Below are 16712 nucleotides of genomic sequence, written 5' to 3'. Positions count from 1 at the left end.
TGTTATCTTCTAACATTCTTTGGTAGATCTAGAAATGTAGGAATGAAGAAAAATACCAAGGTAAGCCAAGGGTTCTTACTGAGTTTTATCATAAACTCACATATTTTAAAATATTCTTGTAGGTTCAAACCACCATGATAGATTACGAAGATTTCTCAAGGATGGCCAAGCTACGTTCTTCTATTATGAGCTTAAAGATGAGTACCAATGGAGGAGGACTCTTGATAATCTGTGGATGTTTGAGCACATGTGTCGGAAGCTCAACCAAGCTATTAAGAAGAATCATAACATCAGATAGGAGGAGATCTTTATGTTGTCCCAGATCTAGGAGTGGAAGACTATTGTTTGGATGGAAGGCCCACTCGGTTGGACCATGTGGGTGGATGCCTACTTTGATACTCTAATCTAGCTCTGTATCTTTCTTCGGGCTATTGTTGTATATGATCTATTTTAGTTGTACTCTTGCCACTTTAGTGTCAGAGTGAGGCTATGCCTCTGTTTTGACTCTCAGTGATTGTATATTTTTTTGATCTCTCCATAGTTAATAGAAAAAATATGACATGAGACATAATATGTTTATACAAGTCTCAAGATATGCAATATAAACAAAGTTTGAAAATTGATGGCAAATTCAAATTTTATATTAAACTATCTCACAGGAAAAAATCTATGCATTTCGTGTCTTATGTAACTTCTCAACTTTTGAGGCATTGTACTTCTTTGCATTACCTAGGAATTTTTTTTTTCTCTAATGATTATGTATTGTATTACTAAAATAAAAGAAATCACTTAATCAAAATATATTTCGTCTAATAACAAAATTCAAATTCTAGACACTGATAGAATGCTTAGTTAAACCCAAAAGAAAATCATAATTTACAAAAGATAGAATTCTAAATATATATAGATAAATATAAAGCAATATACTTTAAGAAATGAAAATATGACATATGCTAGATATGTTCGTCCTCCTCATAACAGGAGCCTCCTTAATAATTGTTGAACTAACATGATTTCTTACAATGAAAAATGCATCTCCCCAAAAACAAAATGGAAAACGTTTATGCACAAATATTATGTCTCGAGTTCCCACTTCCCCTTTACTAGATTTGAATTTCGGAACGAGCAAGAAAGTGCGACACTTCCATCCATTCTTTTCAATACATATCTTTCAACTTCAACATAACAAGCGAATTTCCCTTCATAACCAGTGCCTGGAAATGACTTCCTCAGCCGTACATCTCCTCCTCCTTGTCTTGATCCGTACCTATCTTGACCCCCTCTCATTTTGGCAATGATGGGCCAGCTAAGTTTCACACCACTAGTCTGTTCAGACTGCCTTTTCACACCTTTAAACAAAACACTTCCATCATTATCTCTAATCTCCTCGGCTACTTCTTCACCATACAATAGAATTTCTTCTACTGTTAAGGTTTTCTCCACATCAACATCCTTTCCAGCCATACATTGAGTACAATATATCTCTTCCCAAAACTTTTCTAGAACCATCTTGTAGAAAGGGGACTCCATCAGTTGGATCTTACGATCCTTCCATTTGGTACCCATTTCATTGATAAAGATAAATGGGCAGTACCACTCCCCAACTATAACAACAGGGGAAGTCCTCTCTAATAAAGAGAAATCAAAAAGAGGAGGTTGTGTTCTCAGGTCAGTAATTTCCCCTCCAACATGAGCAAGTCTGTTATGATAACCACGCATGTCTTGGACTTCTAGAGGCCAATACATCTTACGCAGGCGTCTAGGAGGGAAACCATCAGCAGCTATGCACTTTGATTTGAACTCATACTTCTCTGATGAGATTATCTGGATATGTTGATATGGGTTGCTGGGTTGTAATGATCGGGGTTCAATGTCATTCACAGTTGTACAATCCGTACAACATGTCTGCACAACTTCATCATTAGAGCATGTTTCCACTAATCTGTACTCAACACCATCAATTTACAATTAGCTAGTCACTGATCATATGAATCCTAAATGCTCACAAATATAGATTCAGGGCATTATGATTAAATATAATCTGAAAATATTAAATAGCTTTCAATATGATAGCCTTTGACTGTGGCAATCCATAAACATAGCTACTCCAATTCCATATACAAGAAAGTTCTACCCACAAATCTGCATGGAAGTGGCTATTGATGAATTAAGTACAACAAAGGAACTCATCAAACATGCATAGTTGTCTCAATGTAAACTAAAAGAAACCATTGCTAATGGAGTGAATAAAAAGTTGGGAAGAAACCAATGTTATAAATCACCGGTTTCTAAAGTCAAATAACGATTTACTTTAAAAGATATGTTCATAATCCACAATCTATGCACACATTTTTTTCAAAGGTTTCCTTTCTAACACAGGTAACCAGAAAGGTGGCGAAAATTGGAGAATTTGGCTTTTTTTTTGAAATTGCAAATCCTTTTACAAAATCCATGAAAACTGATCTAGTTTGTGATGTATACGTAATTATTTACCATTTTGTTCATATTTTTGAAAAATAAATTCTTCATTCCAATAATTAAGACAAAGGATAATTAGAATCATTTGCTCTAGTTTGTGACTTATATGATATTAGACCTTTTAGAGGTATGCTCTATCAATTAGGTCAAATAGTAACTTTTGAATCTTTCATGCTAATTGATTACTCAAATTACTTACATATAAAATGGGAAGTTATATGATGTTCCAAAATAACAATAAGCTGATATGTGATGGATTATAAATATCTTTTTTATTCATTTAATTCTTTTTAATTTAGAAAAATATTTTGAAATGTAATTATAACTTTTACTGATTTTAAATATATGAAGAGAGAATAAAAATGGGTCTTTGCTATTTATTCATTCTATTCAAAGTCTATCAAATATTGTTCAAAGTGTTTTCACAAAACTATTGTCAAATCTTATTGGTTTTTTCTTGTGAAAATATAGAAGTTCTCTTATAATTTTAATGGTCAATATCTACAAGGTGGACTCTATATAAACCCTAATTTGTCGATCAATTTTATAAAACTTTTTCTTCATCAAAATACAATCTTATCACATGAATTTTAAATAGAAAATCATACTTAATTAAATTTTACATTGCACACTCTAAATCGCATCGTGCAATAAAGATCATAAATATGTCGAATGCAAAACTAACACAATCTGTCAACCAAGCTCTATATAATAATCTATAAACCGCAGAAGAATCACACCATTCATATAATCTTCTAAAAATTTAAGGAATTTCTTTAAGAAAAACTTGAATATAAACATCAAATTTAAGTCAGGTTCAATACTGAAAGACATGCTACAATTACTTACCCCTTGTGCCTGCCATTAGCTCGCACAACGTAGTAGCAAAGGGAGGAGATGGGTTTGCCCAAAACAGGAACAAAATAATATTTGTAGTATTTTTCGCTGTACTTGAATTCTAGGCATTTGTCTTGGGGAAATGGCAGTCCTCGCTGAGCTAAAGTACCAAAGCAAGAGAGACATGTATTCTCATCATCATCAAGTAAGAGATAAGCAGAGTGTTCATCAGGCGGTGGGAATCGAACCGCAGATGTTTCATCTCTACAGGCCCGCCTGTAAGCCGCCATAGATACTGTGGAATACATGATTGATCAGATAACAAAAATGATTGTCTTTTGGGTATAGTTTCTACTTATATGGCCATTGGAGGTTTACGGAGACCATTTGTAATTGAAGCCATACCAATTAGCATAGAGATCTTCACACATGACACGCATAATCCTAACCCTAATTTGTGGTGTGCATATAAATAAAAAATTATTTGTTGTTTTTATTGAATAATATCTGTAAATTGACTAGGGAAGGCTAATTCACATGCCATATGACACCTTGTGCAACCAAATGCTAGTTGACATTAGGAAATTTCAAAAAAAAATATCTTGTGCAAGACGGATGCAAGGGTCAGAACCTATTATTGATGGGGACTTCAAAATAATCCAAAAAAAAATTAAAATTAGAAATTATGTTTACTTTTTTCTAATTTTAAATTGACTAATAATAATTCGGATCAATGGTAAATTTTGATCCCTTTCTAGACAATTGGATCATATGGATGCCAACAAGTCAACTTTTCTAATCACTATCACATTACCATACATTTCACTAGCACTTACGCCTTTGAAAGGTGCAAGGGTTACTGCGATAGTGATATATTTATTCATTAGTGTTGTGTGATGTAAAATATCTACATTTTATTTCCAATGCAAATTGATTAAAGCTAGATTCCTCTATTTTCTATTTAATTATATATGAATTATTTTGCATTTTAGCATCTCTCAAAGATAAAAGGGAGTTGGATATAAAGCTTATTTTGAGACGTAACTCTTGAAATAGCTAGAAATATCATAGCATGTCTCTCTTTTTAAGCTCTGTTAAATGGTCTTGTCTCCATGCATAAACACAAAAGTAATAATTACCTAAATTTAATAAAAATGTTGATCTTAATAATGCTCTATCGGCTCTACAAGAATGCTTGATATGATCAAAATAGTCAACATGCCCTCTGAGCACTCTACACCATGCCAATTCATAACATAAAATATAGTTGGCACTCATTCAACACGATGACATTGTCACCTTGAAAATAATAGATGGCCTGCAGGGTTTAGATTGAGATTCCAATATGAAAATTTCAAAGGCTCTTATCTAGAATTAAATCGAAAAATATTTTAAAATATCCGTTGATTTTCTTATTTATGACTATGTAGTTGTCATAGATTTGATTTCTCTTCTTTAAAATAATTATTGTACATTCATATTTTAAAGGCGATAGGCTAGGGGTTGCCCACCGGAGTCGTCTGATTTGCCTGCAATGTCAGAGGCCGTAAAAGTAGGAAAATGGCAGAATTTTTGAAAACCAGTGATTGTCTTACTCAGTTAAAAAGCAGAAACATTGGTAAAAATACGATAATGTCTGCAATATCACTAGTCTCACTAAACTCTGCGTGCCGCATAATTTTCTAGCAATGGTTCAACCCGCTTGTGTAAGTTCATCTAACAGAAAGCTTTCAGATTTCATGGACAGCTACAGAAATGAGGTTTCAGTGGTGAGCTGGGGACACTTTTGTTCTCCTCTTTGATATGGTTTATGGGTTACCCTAAGAATTTTAGGGCTTTATGAAGAAAAGCACATTTTGTCTTTATTTGAATTAGGTTTTAGATTTCAAAAATAAAATAAAAAATGGGGCATTGTGGAAATGTAGCAATGTTTTAGTTCTGCATTAGTGAAGTATAGAAAACTAACAATGTTTTAGTTTTGCTATTTGATTTAGGTATGTGGGCAAAATTGCGTACACAAAGCTGCTCAAGGGAGGAAAGCCTATTGAGCTGAAGGATTCCATGAAATTTGTTGATGGAAAGACCTAATAACCTAAACAAATGGAGAGTTTGCAGACATGGAGGCAATAATCCAGTTAATTGGTTATAAATTATATCTATATAGATAAGATTGGTCAACTGACAAATCCCAGTGGGAAGAATCCCACTCAAACTATTATTTTTAGCTGCAGATATTGAAGAAGAGAGATGAAATATGTAATAGGATGTCAAAAGGTATTTGAATTATAATATATGATATAACAAGAGTGAGAAAGGAAAAGTTGCACGAGCTTTAAAATTTTACATTTTCTACACAAACCATTTTGTATTTATTATTATGAAATAAGCACATAATAAAGTATATGAAATAGTTATAAAAACTTGGCATACTTTGATCGAAAGACTCTTAATGATGGCCTGGGCATCATTGCTTGGAGTTCTATTTTTAAATTTTAGTGCATCTAACATAATCTTATCTACAATGGAATATGTAAAATCTTAAGGTTCAAATATTTGGAAGGTACCTTTGGTTAGAATTAATCTTAATGTCAATCCAGATTATATGTTTTTATGTACTAAAAATGACTTATATATCTGCTTATTCAAGTTATTTTAATCTACGATATAAGCATTTTAAATTTCTCCAACAAGCACTTGATTATGTTTATAGGTTGGTTTAAAAGTATATAATACAAAAAATGCTATTTTATAATGTTAATTATCATTCAAAATAGCATATGGATAGTACATTTGCTTATCTTGTTTTCAAATAGTTAAAATTTATGGGATTAATATATATTAATTAAATAATTTGTTCGCAGATATTGGAGCAATTGTCTTAAAGATTTGAACACAACAACCTTGGGACCTCTACTCCTATGTTTGAATAGATATCATGTTTCTTTAGGTCATAAAATTATGTCTACATTAAAAACTTTAAACGTGAATTCTAAGGCTGGGGTCCCATGGGCACCCGCTTGCTTAAAAATAGAGTGGGTGTTGCTGAGTTTTTTTAGGAACACTTAAAGGGAAGTGGTCTCATGGGCATTACATATAAATCTGCTTAAAATATTAAAAATACAAATTGTTGTTTTTTAAATTTTTGGCAGATGATTTCAATTTGGAGGGAAAATGAAGAGGTTCTTGCCAAATGGCATAATTCTTCCCTAAACAATAGGGGCTATTTCCAACCCCCCACCTTTTGCATCCGCTCAACTAAAAAATAGGGGCTCCTAGTTAATAGGAAAAGATTCCAAATTAAGCTTTAGCCCCCCAAAAATATTATCATAGGACCTCCAGCTCCTTAAATATAGAACCCAAGCCCCATGAGACCCCAGGGTAAAAGTATTAAATTATCAAAATAATTGACTTATTTTTTCAAAGCTATGAAGAAAAGATAGGAAGTATTATAACTTTTATAGAGCTTCATTAATTGCTTTCCAATTGGAAAATAATATTATGGACGAGGCTAAATCCTTTGCAACAAAATATTTGAATGAAGCTTTACAAAAGGCTAATAACTTTCACATCTTTCATGAGAGCTAATGTTGTCCAAAAGCCTTGGGAATTCTAAGGGAAAAAAACATAAAGGAAGTTAAGGCAAGATTAAAGGGAAAGAAAAAGGAGGAGGTGGATAAGAGGTCAAAGATAAATGTAAAGAAAATGAAAGAACGTGAAGGAAGGGGAGGAAAGAGAAATGGGAGAGGAGAAGAACAAGAATAGTGAGAAGGAAAAGAACCACAAAAAAGGTGGAGAAAGAGGAGTGAAGAAAATAAAAGAAATATAAGAAGGACAAGAATGAGGATATTAGGAAGGAGTATATAATAAATGATAAATAATTAGGGAAAAATATGTACTCCTTTACAAAGGACAACACATTATGCATTCAATGAAAATATGGATAGTGGCAAGACTTATTAATGGAGCTCTTGATGCGATTATTGACATTGTTTATGGAATATGTTATAAGCCATCAGATGTTCCCATGTATGTTATTGTACATTTTGGTAATTACCTTGGGAAACCATGAAACCAACAAGATCCATAAAGTGCACAAGTAGTGCCTATAACATTAAGAAGCTAAGGTCAACTCTCCCTCCTTATGTCATGTAATATTACTATACAAAAACCTTAAGGGTTCATACTACAAAAGAAAAAAATTGACAATTATAAATAAAGAGGTAATGACTGGCATTCACAAGTTGTTAGTTTCATATAGAAAATAATAGCTAGAGGAATAGGGAGAAGTATGGAGAGTGGGAGACATTGAGTAAAATGAATAAAAGAAAGATAGAAGGGAGATATATATGTGAAAAGATTAATATAGATACAAATAGGGAGGGAAAGAGAGGGAGTGTAGATAGATGGATCAAAATCAAATATAAAAGTGGGGAAGAGGAGAGAAGAAGAGGAGATGAAGAGATAGAATACTGAATATTGTGAGGTGATAGAGAGATAGATCATAGAGAAATAGAGGAAATAGAGTATAGATGTAAAGAGGATAAAGGTAAAGAGATGGGAAGGACAAAAATAGGGAGTTAGAAATGAGTGTCCATGTGTGCATGTTAGAAATATATAAAAATAGGGATAGAAAAGTATACAGAAAATATATGATTCAAAAAGAGACGCATGGATATAGAAATAGAGAGTGATATAGATCCATTAATTTGTCTCAATATAATCCTTTGATATATGTTTCCCTATTAACATAACCCCTGCACCCCTCAAAGGTGCAAGTGCTAATTTATATAAACTACATGTTTCTGATACGAAATATGAATCCACTTGCACCTTTGAAGTGTGCAACGATTACACTGATAGTTTTGTATATGTCATATGATGTCACTACAATATTGGCACATAAAGTTTGGTCAAATATTTTTTATGCATAGGAAAACATTGGTAAGATAATATTTAAACCTTTATGATTTTCTCTTCCTTGGTACCCATGGAATACACCTTGTTAAAGTTTTCATTCTTTGATGTACATCTTGTCTTTACAATAATTTATCTCTGTCACAAATTTTGTTAGTATCTTTGCACCCTTTTTCATTTGTAATTAACTTTATAGGCTCTAGGTCATTATGGCTTGTACTTTGATTATCCTCCTCTAGAATCATGGGTGCTACAAGGAAATTGACATTGCTATTGATGAAGTACAAACTATTGTAGTGGTTGTCATGATGATATGGGACATGGGGTGTGGGTGTTTTTGAGCTATCAAAATTCTTAGAGGGTGGATTTAATGGGAAAGGTTTTCATTTTTTACTATTTGGCTAAGGCATTGAGTTGAAAAATTCAAGTCCTGTCATAATTTTTGGAGGGTCTTCCCAATCAATTTTTTTAATGAAAGAAAAATATATTAAAGTTCTCACTATCGTAATTTCATAAATATAAATTTTATAGTGTTATGATTCTTTTTACTATTTTTTCATTATTTTTAATCAAAGGTGGTGCTTAATGTAAAATAGCAAGGTTCATTAACACTTTAAAAACTTTTTTATTGTTTGGTTTTTCTTAAATTAATTTATGTGTTATGAATCTAAATACAATTCTTTTGAAGTTAAAAAAATAATTTTTGAAGAAAAGAAAATTTTGATCAAATTATGGTGTCTATACATAAGATACTTTAAAATTTACCTTTATAACCAATTAAAAATGATTAATAATAGAATTATTCAAAAAAATCAAGGAAATATATTTTTATCAATCTTTGGTGTGTTAGTTAACTTCTTTTAAAATGATTTATAGAAATTCACTTATTTGTGTCAAATTTTGGTGTTCATACATGAGTGTGGTATGGTCCTGAAATAAACATTTTGAAAAATGATTTTTAAAGATCCATACCAAAAAAACTATCATATGGGTATACAAATAAATTAGATATTCAAAAAGTAGATTCTGAGCAGTATAGTTTTTAGTTTTGAAGTTTTTTTAATATTCAATCTCTAAATGCCTCAAATTTTGACATCAATTGACAAGAAATTTAAAAAAATAGGAAAAACACTTCCACTCTTTGCCCAAAAGTGAGACACAACTTCTTGCACTTACTACATTGTGTGAGGAGAATGCAATTGCATGTCTATGATATAACGATGAGATTCTACTTGAGACATTACAACATTAATGTCTTTGTCATGATATTTTACCATATACAATGCCTATACTTGCATTTTAGAATTTCGCTTCGGTGATGATTTTACCACTAACTCTAAGATTGGCCTTTAGAGTGTTCTAATTTGTATCACTATTTAACACAATTAAATCTACTAAACAATTCACTATGTCCTAGTACATGTTATAGGACCCTGCCAAGTAAGTTTCCTTGTTACTAGTAAACAATAAAAAATAATTATATATAAAAATACTATATAAAATTCGAAGATGTTGATATAGTTTTATTTTAACTTACAAATTTAATTACGTGAATTATATTTTTACCTTCTATCATTTTTCTTTTTCTTCTTCATTTTCCTTCTTGTTCTCAACTTTCTACTTCAACTTCTCCTCCTTTTTATTCTTATTCTTCTCCTTCTTCACTTTCTACTTTTCTCCTCTTCATCCATTTCTTCTTGGTGGTCGGCTTCTCTATCTTATCCCCTCCCTACTCTTCTATTGGGATCCTCCTCATTTTCCTCATTTTGATCATCTCCTTATGTGTTTCCTTCTCCTTAAATTTTTCTTCATTTTGTCCTTCTACCTCTATCCTCTCTATTGTGTCCTTATTCTCCATAGTTTCATTATTGTTCTTCTTCATAAACTCATGCCCCATCCATCTCCTATCTTCATTGACCTTCACCCTCCTCATCTTCTTCTCCTTCAATAATTTAACAACTAATTTCTAACATCATTTTCATCCTTCTTTTGTAGAAGAATGTCTCATTTTAAATATCTAAAATGTTTCCAAATCTGATTTGACTCTTTTCCGATCCATCTTAATACCAAACCAAAAAATTAATACCTTGATATCCTAGGCATGCTCAACATGCTTGGCTAGGTGCATGCCAAAGCAAAGTAGATGTGCAAGTGTAGGGGAAAGAGAGGGGGCATGGAACAAAGAATGGTTTTTGAAGAATACTATTCTAGCAAATACCTAGCAGTAAGATTAGCCATTGACCAATCCATTTAGGTATATTTCCTAGCAAAAATGAGTGATCGGCACAAACTAAACCCCATTAGCTTTATTAACCCTACATTTAGGAATCCATTGTATAGATGACCTAGGAACCCAATACCACAAAAATATTCAAGATCTAAAAAAGGGTATCTAAATATTAATTTTTTGGGGGGTTTTATTTTGAATTTTTGTGAAAGAATTAGCTAAAACCAACTATCTACGACTAATTGGCTCATTTGACCTATTGGGCTAAAACCATAGAAAATCTTGAATTTGAGAAGAAAATTATAGATGACCTATTCTAATACAATCATTTGGGAGTCATGTGAATGTTTTAGTGAAGAATACAACCCTTGCAACACTAGTGATGGAATTATGGTGAAATTCCCCTTGGAGACATCCAAGGAAAAGTAGAGAGTTGAAACAACTTTAATGATAGTTATCCCTCAAGGTGAAGCACAAGGAAACTCACTCATACAGTTGAGTTAAGGAGATCTTAGGCAAGGTTTTCCAAGACTTGTAAGGTCCTAGAAGTGAGCTTAGGATCTCGAGAAGACTAGGGTTAGTATAGCCCTAGATAACAACTGTGCAAGTCCACATAGGAGAGTATCTATCACTTACGTGACCTAATATAAGAGAAATAGTTTTCTTCACTAATTTTCAAATAACTATTTTATTCAAAAATTTTATTGCCAAAATTATTTTGGCTGTACCCATTTTTCACCATCGTTCCACATCGACGCCACTTGGCACCACATGGGTTTGGCCGTACGACTCTCAGTGGTTTCGTAACACTTTTGGTTGTAACCATTTCATCCATATGTCTCCTAGATATCCTAAATAGTGTGAAGTTTGCTAAAAGTGCACACTGGAAAGAACATAACAGAAAAGAGAAATAGAAAATGCAAATACACAATTTTATCATGGTTAACCATAAATTGTGGGTCCATCCACACTGTAGGGAAGATCTCTATTGATGTAAACATTTGAACTATACATCACAACTGTAGCTTCAACTCTTCAAATACAATGCCAAATAATAAACCTCCAATACATATATATAGAGTCTCAAAGGAAATGAAGAGATGAACAATTGGAGGGAAACAATAATAAAATGTGCATAATAAAAGAAAGACCGTTGGGCTTCACATATACACCCAAGAAACCCCCACTTGAAGTCCAATTGCAGTAATGTATGAGTCTCCCCTAAATTACCCTATTCTTATTTCTTTACAACACCGAGAGAAGCTCAACAAAAGTTGAACTTCTCTCATGTAACAACCTTTGTTAATGCGTTAGCTAGATTCTCCTTGGTGTTAATCTTCAAGACCTAAAGTTTGCCCTCGTCAAGTTTACTTTGAATGAAATGATATCGTACCATAATATGTTTAGTCCTACTATGAAATACTGCATTTTTGGCCAAGTCAATGGCACTTTTACTATCACAATACAAGGCTGATCCTTGTTGAGGACAATCAAAATCACCAAATAAATGTTGCAACCAAATTAACTCTTTTGCTCCTTCAGTGAGAGCAATGTATTCAGCCTTAGTAGTAGAAAGTGAGACCATTTGTTGCAACTTTGATGCCCAACTAATCGCTGCTCCAGAAAATGTAATTACATAACCAGTAGTGGATCTTCTATTATCTAAATTTCTAGCCATATTTGAATCAGTATAACCTCTGAGTGAAGTGTCTTTGCCACCAAAACAAAATATAAAATTAGGAGTGCCTTTAAGATATCTTAAGATCCACTTGACCACATCCCAATGTTGTTTACCAAGATTACTCATAAATCTAATGATAGCCCCCACTGCTTGGGCAATATCTAGATGAGTGCAAACCATTGTATATATAAGACTACCCACTGTTGAAGAATATGGAATGTTCTTCATGTAGTCTTGTTGTTCTTGTGTCTTGGGACACATGGCTAATGATAATTTGAATTGATTAGGGAGAGGAGTGCTGACTGGTTTGGCATCTACCATGCCAAATCTTTCTAGTACCTTGAGAATATAGTGTCCTTGAGAAAGTTTTATTTCCCTCTTGTGTCTATCACAGAAAATGTCCATGACAATATCCATTTTTATACACCTAAGTATTTCATGGCAAATCTTTCTAATATCTTTTCTTTCAAATCCAAAATCAAGTTCATTGATGAGCTGGTGACAAGCATGTCATCAACATAGAGTAATAAAAGAATAAAGGAACCATAAGGTAACTTCTTATAATAGACACATGGATCAGATTCTCACTAAATGAAATTATGTTCAGTCATGAATCAATCAAAGTTGAGGTACCATTTCCTTGGAGCTTTCTTGAGACCATACAAGCTCTTTCTCAATCTACAATATAAGTTTTCTTTACCACATTTAATAAATCCCTCAAGCTACATCATGTAGATTTCTTTAGTCAGATTACCATGGAGAAATGTCATTTTTACATCTAACTGTTCAAGTTCAAGATCGTGAGTAGCAACTAAACCAAGAATAGCCCAGATTGTAGTCATCTTGATCACAAGAGAGAAGATTTCATTGAAGTTTATGCCCTTTTTCTGATTGAAACCTTTAAAAACCAGCCTAGCTTAAGACCACTTCTAATTTTTTCCTTCATTTTTCAATCGATAAATCCATTGATTTTTGAGTGCTTTCTGATTTGGTGACAAAGGAACCAAATCCCAAGTTTTGTTTTATAGTAGAGAATCCATCTCTTCTTGCATTATTGCCTCCCATTTGTGAGAATCCAATGCTTTGTTAGCTTGTTTGAAGCTTGTTGGTTCAACTTGGTCTAAAAGAAAAAGTTACAGCTCTGCTTCCTTGGAGTACAAGAGTTCATAATTAGAGAATAAGGTAGGAAGCCTTCTCTATCTTGTAGATTTTCTCAACCCCTAAAAATTATCCTCATTTTGCATTCTGTCATCAGCATGTTCCTTTCCAATATGATGAGAAGTCTTTCTCAATGATTCATAATCACTACCTTAAGAAGATGTAAAATAGCTCTTCTTTTGAGTTTAGTTTTGATCAAATCCTTTTTGAGCAATCGCCATATTAGGATTATGGCTCTACAAGTTTTTCTCCCCTAGGAAAAATACATCTCTAAAATGTGTTTGATCATTTTGATATCCATGCTCTACATTAAAGTGACTTCTTTGCTATGAAGGAAGTCTACTAGTGATGTTTTTACTATGACTTTTATGAATGGATGCATGGACATAGTCCATATTGAGTCTGCCTTCTACTATGGCGAATGGCATGGACCTATGGAAAAGGATTATCATGCATAATTAATTGACCCGTGTGAAGTTCAAGCTGATAATCCTTGACATTGTGAAGTTGTGTAGAGTCAACCATATGTTTATTAGAAAAGGGGTTTGAAGCCCCCATGCTATTCTTAGGCTGAGAATAGGAATACATGGATGAGCAACATGGCCAGTGTGTGATTTGCACTAGTCAACACCAATAGAGGCCGGTTCAAGTAAATTGTCACTGATTTCAGGTCTATTTCCATGGTGATGTGGTGTGTTTCCATTCATTGGTGCAGTTCAATTCTATGATCATGCTGGCAACCTGAGGCAATGTTTTTCTATCCTCTACTCTCATGGAAAGTGAACTCCTCATGCAATGGCCTTTGTCATATTATAGCATCCTCTTGGCCCATGTCTAGGATACATGAGCTACAAGTAAGCTGATTTTTGTCAGCAATTGAAATATCCATCACATTCCCATCTGTTTCCCTTTTCCTTTCTTTTGCGTGATCAACTTGTCAGGTATGCTAGAAGTGGTAGTCAACAGAGCCACTACTGTTGTAATTGGGGAAGACCATGGGTGAGACTCCTATGTGGAGTCCACCTCACCCATGAGTGGCATACTCATAGTGTTAAAGTTCCTGTGAGCAAGTGAATTTGAAGGGAGTGTTTCGTGATCAATATTGTCTATACTCAAATAGAGGATTATCATCTTTATTTTGATTTGGATTTGAAATTGGAGTTTCATGATTGTGACTACTTTATTGACCAATATTGTTAAAGTGACTCCACATGCTAGTAGATGAAGAAAATAGAGGGGCAGGGACTAAGACAAAATTGGGAGATAAAACACTTGAAGGAACATTGTTCTGATCGCTATCAGCATTAGAGTTATTATCAAAAATAGAGAAAGGGGCATATTCACATACCATTTTTTTGTCATTATGTAAGATGGAGATACCTTCTCATTGAAGTTGACATCTCTACTTTTGATGATTTTCTTCCCAACTGGATCCCATATTCTAAAACCAAATTGGTATCACCATAGCCCATAAAAATGCCTTTTTGTTATTTTGGATCAAGCTTTTTTCTTTTCTCCTTCGAAACATGTACATAAGTTTCACATCCAAACACTTGGATGTGAGAATATGAGATTTTCTTTCCCACCCACTCTTCCTCTAGTATGTAGAAGTCCAATCGAGAAGAGGGACTTTGGTTGATTAAATATACCACTATATTACATGCCTTTACCCAAAACTCCTTTCCTAAACCAACATTATAAAGAATACAATGAGATTTCTCAAGGATTGTTCTATTCATCCTCTCTACTACTCCATTTTCTTGTGATTTAATGGAAAAATATTAATTCTATAGATGCCATTGCCCACACAAAATTAATCAAACTCTAATGAGCAAAACTCTTCGCCATTATCCCTTTGCAAGCACTTTATTTTGTGGTTAGTCTAATTCTCAACTAAAGCCTTAAATATTTAATCTTGCTGAAAACATCAGATTTCCTATGCAGTATGTAAATCCATACCTTTCTTGTCCAATCATCAAGGAAGGTGATGAAGAAGTTTTCTCCTCCAATAGAGCTTTCCTCAGTTGGTCCAAACACATCGAAATAAGCAAGGGCCAAAGGAGTACCTTTCTTTTCATGTCTAGTCCTTAAGAAGCTAATCTGCTTTTGTTTTCCATAGAGAAAATGTTCAAAAAATTGTAAGTCAATTGATTTCAGCCCTAGTAATTGCTCCCTTTTATGCATAACAACAAGGCCCTTTTTACTCATGTGATTGAGCCTTTGATGCCAAAATTTTGAATTTCTATCTTCAATTGACATGACAACCCCCACTTTACCAATATTTTCTACAATATAAAAACTCCCAATCTTGTCTCCTTTTGCAACTAACATGGATCCTTTTGTAACTTTCCATGAATCATTTAGAGAAGTGAAAAAAACTTGTGCAAATAGTTGACTTATGAAACCCAATTTTCTCTTTAGTTTTGGAATGTGGCACACATATTTTAATAGCCATTTAACACCTCTTTTCAAAGATAATAAAATATCTCCCTTTCCTACTATTTCACATGCCTTATTATCAGCCAAGTATACTTCATCAAACTCACCTTCTTGATAATTTGAGAAGTATTTTGTACATGAATTGGCATGAAATGATGTGCTAGAATCCAAAATCCATGAGGCCAAACTAGTCTTAGTTGTAGATAAAATAATACACTATCATCTTTGTCATAGATGGTGTTGGCTTGCCTTTTCCACACTTGTTCGTGTGCTCTTATATAACCTCTACAATCCTTTTCCATGTGGCCACTTTTTCCACAAAAGCAGCAGTATCCTCCTTTCCTTTCCCTTGACTTTGAGTGCCTAGTTGATTTTGATCTTCTATGATGATTGTTCCTTCCTTTATTTGGCTTCTTCCTCTATTTTTGGTGCTGACCGCCATCAAGGCTTCACCAGATGAGGATTCCTTATTGCTTCTCTACATATCCTTACTAGGTATAGTTGCCACTACTTCATCAATGGGCAACTTGCTCTTTGATGAGTTAGAAGTAGTAACTACTATGACAATGGGATCCTAGCTGTCAGGTAATGGACACAACAAAATGATAGCTTTAGATTCATCATCTTGTGTCATGCCAATTGAGGTTTCTTGACATAATAACGTGTTCAAATCATTTATGTGATTTGACATCACAGTTGTTAGGAACCTGTGTGTTCCTTCTGTTTATTTTGTTAGAGTAGAGTTGTTGGACGCATATGCTTTGTAAGTCATCCCGTGAGTTTATTTTATTATCCCACATGCATAGGTAGTATTACTTTTCTAGATCGTACCCAGTATATAAGAATAGGTTGAGGCCCTTGATGGGTACGGACGAATTTATTGTATTGAGCTTGCTCAAAGGAGGTTACCCCCTCGAAGTGGCCTGCGATCAGTAGATTTATTTTGAGTTCTGCTATCACTTTGTATTCTGTTATTTC

The 16712-nt window shown here is 33.5% G+C and overlaps 1 protein-coding gene across 1 annotated transcript; it reads right to left on the bottom strand.

Moving 5' to 3' along the window:
- Positions 1–1074: 1074 nt before the first annotated feature.
- Positions 1075–3605, bottom strand: LOC149557890 (uncharacterized). Its single transcript, XM_089830498.1, has 2 exons — positions 3328–3605; positions 1075–1942 (listed from the first exon to the last, which is right to left on the bottom strand). Exons 1-2 carry the CDS (start codon positions 3603–3605, stop codon positions 1075–1077), a joined length of 1146 nt encoding a protein of 381 aa, XP_089686624.1.
- Between the last annotated feature and the right edge of the window lie 13107 nt (positions 3606–16712).

The sequence above is a fragment of the Cupressus sempervirens genome, chromosome 5 (genome assembly GCF_028749045.1).
Source record: "Cupressus sempervirens isolate cs-2001-9-10 chromosome 5, ASM2874904v1, whole genome shotgun sequence".
NCBI lineage: Eukaryota > Viridiplantae > Streptophyta > Pinopsida > Cupressales > Cupressaceae > Cupressus > Cupressus sempervirens.
The sequence above is the reverse complement of the archived record's forward strand: the minus strand, read 5'-3'. Positions and strand labels throughout refer to the sequence as shown.